The sequence below is a fragment of the Teleopsis dalmanni genome, chromosome 1 (genome assembly GCF_002237135.1).
Source record: "Teleopsis dalmanni isolate 2A chromosome 1, ASM223713v2, whole genome shotgun sequence".
In the NCBI taxonomy this organism is placed as follows: domain Eukaryota; kingdom Metazoa; phylum Arthropoda; class Insecta; order Diptera; family Diopsidae; genus Teleopsis; species Teleopsis dalmanni.
This window is the reverse complement of record NC_051846.1, coordinates 22,836,873-22,840,575: the sequence shown is the minus strand read 5'-3', so window position 1 is coordinate 22,840,575 and position 3,703 is coordinate 22,836,873. Positions and strand designations below refer to the sequence as shown.

General features: G+C 32.0%; 2 protein-coding genes across 2 annotated transcripts in view; both read left to right on the top strand.

Annotated features, from left to right (window-relative positions):
* Positions 1 to 685, top strand: part of LOC119678283 — a 2,757-nt gene extending 2,072 nt beyond the window's left edge. The window contains exon 2 of the mRNA XM_038090043.1: positions 4 to 685. Within this exon, the coding sequence (XP_037945971.1) occupies positions 4 to 644 (641 nt within the window). The 3' untranslated portion in view covers positions 645 to 685. The remainder of the gene's footprint in view (positions 1 to 3) is intronic.
* A 2,865-nt stretch (positions 686 to 3,550) lies between these two features.
* The window catches only part of LOC119678276 (alcohol dehydrogenase-like), a 1,678-nt gene continuing 1,525 nt past the window's right edge, over positions 3,551 to 3,703 (top strand). The window contains exon 1 of the mRNA XM_038090030.1: positions 3,551 to 3,577. Coding sequence (XP_037945958.1) covers positions 3,551 to 3,577 — 27 coding nt within the window. The remainder of the gene's footprint in view (positions 3,578 to 3,703) is intronic.

The window sequence follows — 3,703 nt, the reverse complement described above, 5'->3', positions numbered from 1 at the left end:
TAGTAACACCCACACAACAGCAGTATCATTCACAGGACGATCTTGGACAGTACTCATTCGGTTACAGGGAACCATTATCAGCTAAACAGGAAGTGCGTTCCTTGGATGGTGTCACTAGAGGCGCATATAGTTACATTGATGCTGAAGGTAAATTACAGACAGTTCAGTATACTGCTGATGCTGATGGATTTCATGTAGCTGCTACAAATTTACCGAAAGCTATGAGCGTGTCTAATTTTCGTCGCCAAAGTGCGCACATTCCAGTTACCAACAATGTTCCAGTTGCCGACAATGTTCCAATTACCGACACTATTCCAGCTACCGACAATGTCGCAGTTGCCTCAGCCCGTGCAGTTCACTTGGCAGGTAATCAACAGGCTGGGTTGTACCTGGCAGAACCTATCACCAATAGTCTCAAATCCACCGGAATGGACGCAAATGACCGCAATTTGGAATTGTCTAACACCGTGGCAGATACCCCCGAGGTGGCCTTGGCCAAGTTAGAGCATTTAAAGCGTATCGAATATGAAAAGGAGCGTAACGCTTTGTTAAGCCATTCTAAATTATATACCGCATCAACATTCATACCAACAAGTTTGCCCGTCGCCATTCTACCACGCTTTTACGGCTATAGTTTTGTTTAAATCCAAGCTTGACGATATCTAAGATATATATTTAAAGCATCAACAAGGTAAAAAAAATTAATACATAATATTTTGGAATAGTATATTCTCATTATAAATATGTGTAATATTTTTCACAATAAAATGTATTAATCTATTCGTAAATAAAATAAATAGCTGTAATTTTTGGATTTCAGTAGTACGAATCAGGCATTTGTAAAAATTCGCTTTTGTTATTCAATATAATATTAATTCTTATTGATGGATTTAATCCAAGTATTTACCAAATTTCTTAAACCAAAAATATTGGTTGTTCAACCCATATAATAAGAAACTACGCAGTCCATGCGCTGCTGGTATTTGGTAAGCCTTAATCATTAGCAAAGCGCTATATCAGATGACTATACTGGATTGGATTTTTACAATAGTCTTCGTAAAAGAACATTAATTTTACAATTGTGATTAAAATATAACTTTTTCTTGATCTAAAGTAAACTTTAAGACTGCTCACTATTGTTCAATTACTTAACAAAAAAAAAAAAAGAAATATGAATTTTAATACTCATGCAATCCAAAAGATAGAAACCATTACCTTACCAATTGTCTCTATAAGTTTTGCCTTTTTCGATTATGGCTCAGTCAATGTACCCAATTTTTTGAATGTTCTACTATTTGCACTACTAAATTCTTCCAATGTCTTTAAAGTTCAAATATTAACCTTTGTTATTAAAACACTGAAATCGCAGTGCATAATAACATATTTTGTATTGATCTATTTTTTTATGGAATACGAGATCAATAGAATGTTATCAATACGTAATAAAAAAATACGTGTTAGTATAAGGTGTAGGCAATTATTTTCTTCATCCTCTACTAGTAGTCAAGTTAATATTTACAAAGAAAAATAAAACTTATACATTGCCAAGGAAGCTTTCAAATGCAGTCCACACGAGAGTTGTCCACTAAGACCCTTATTAAAAACATGAAGAAAAACAATTGATTATACAATTACAATTACTCCATGCAAATAAACGAAAAATGTCGGAGTCCTGTTCACACTAAGAGTAAAAGAGCTAAGAACTAAGAACTAACCTAAATGGACCATTCTGTATTATTCTGGAGAACTTCATTCGTGTTTTATAATGTGCTGTCTATGTTTCTATATTCTGAAATTAAACATATTAATATTTTTGCTTTTATGAGAAATATGGCAGTTGTCGTCTTTAATATTTTGTTTTCATATAACAAGAATCCAAGAATCAAATTCAATACATATTTACCTTCTGAACTCAAAAGGTAGAAACAGCGTATTTATCACTAAGTTCCTATATATTACATAGATCTAATTTAATGCTAAGTATAAGTATGATTTATTAATTTGTTTAATTATAACCATTTGGGCATTTGAATCTTAACACGACAAAGAATTTGTTTCTATATTGATATATAATTTTGAACTATATGTGAATTAAATATTCACTTCATTTAAGTCCGCTTCCGTAGTACTTGACTATGAGCGTAATTGTGCAAGATAATACATTTTATTCATCACTACTGTATTATATGCATTTATATACATTAAGACTGAAAAGTTTTCGGAAATTCTCATTTAAAATTCGCGCGCTGTATATTTTTCGATATTTTAAGTTTATGTAGTTTGGCAGCACTGTCCTTAATTACTATGCCAAAAATGAGGACGCGATCTGTTCAGACAGTTCGTTTACGGGCAGCGTTGAAACCAGTTCAACCTCAGTAGTGCGCTTGCGAAATGTCTTTCGACGGTCGTACGACCGTCCTGAAAGGCTTTACCACTCATAAACTTGAGTTTTCGATAAAACTGATTCCCCATAAGCCTTTTGTAGCATTCGCAACGATTCTGCACACGAAATTTCTTTCGAAACACAAAATTTGATGCAAACTCTTTGTTCAATATTTTTTTCCATTGTTTTTTTCGCAACGCACTACTGAGGTGAACTGGTTTCACCAGCTGCCGTAAACGAACTGTCTGACAGATCGCGCTCATTTTTGGCATAGTAATTGTCCTTAATTGCTGCCAAACTACATAAACTTAAAATATCGAAAAATATACAGCGCGCGAATTTTAAATGAGAATTTCCGAAAACTTTTCGGTCTTAATGTATAAGTTTAAAAAAATTACATAAAGCTACTACATATTACAAAGTTACTACTTATACTTCTCAATTTGTTTAAATTAAATCATCTATATAAAATTTAGTATTTGAATCTCAAAACAATGAACGATGTTGATATAGAATATTAGAATATCTATGGACTATATATACACTTCTTTTAAATCTGGTTCGAGTGTAGTTGTCAGCGAACGTAAATGTACAAAATGATATATATATTTTTAATAAATTATTAGTTTTATTACTTGTTTTTGATAATGAACAATATTGACTTTTATTAAAACAATATTGACTTTGAAATAATGTTCTAAATAACAAAGGACGTTAGTATAAATAACATAGGACGTTAGTTATAACGTATCATACATATACCTACATAAAATCATTTTCTATATAATTGTCAACATTTTTCAATAATTGATATTAATTGATCATTAATTTCATTTAGATAAGAAAGTGTAATATTGTAAGAGTAACATAATTCAGAAGTAGACACTTCTAATAGGCGAATATACCTACGATGTGAACAAATTTCATCTCTTCTCCAAAAGTAACATCGTAAAACAGAAGTAATAATAGCAACTGTTCTGATAAAGTTTTTACTAACAACCACTACTATCTGCTTGCTATATATGTATTATTGTATTTAAAAGTTGAATATTTGCATATATACTATGTCGATCAGAAGAGAGTACTCGAAATATAAATCGATTCAAATTATGTCAGATTTTAATATTTGAACACTTTTCTTAGTTTAGTAATCCACAAAAACATGAAATGTTCCAATTGTTACCTTTACTACTGGCAAGTGAATACAACTGCTTTGTGAGGGCGAGGCACGTGGAGGTAGTACTCCATGCAAAAAAGAGGCGCCTGGATGCAGATACAACAGCATGACCTAAAGCAATACCTAGTGATGGTTCCGGGTCA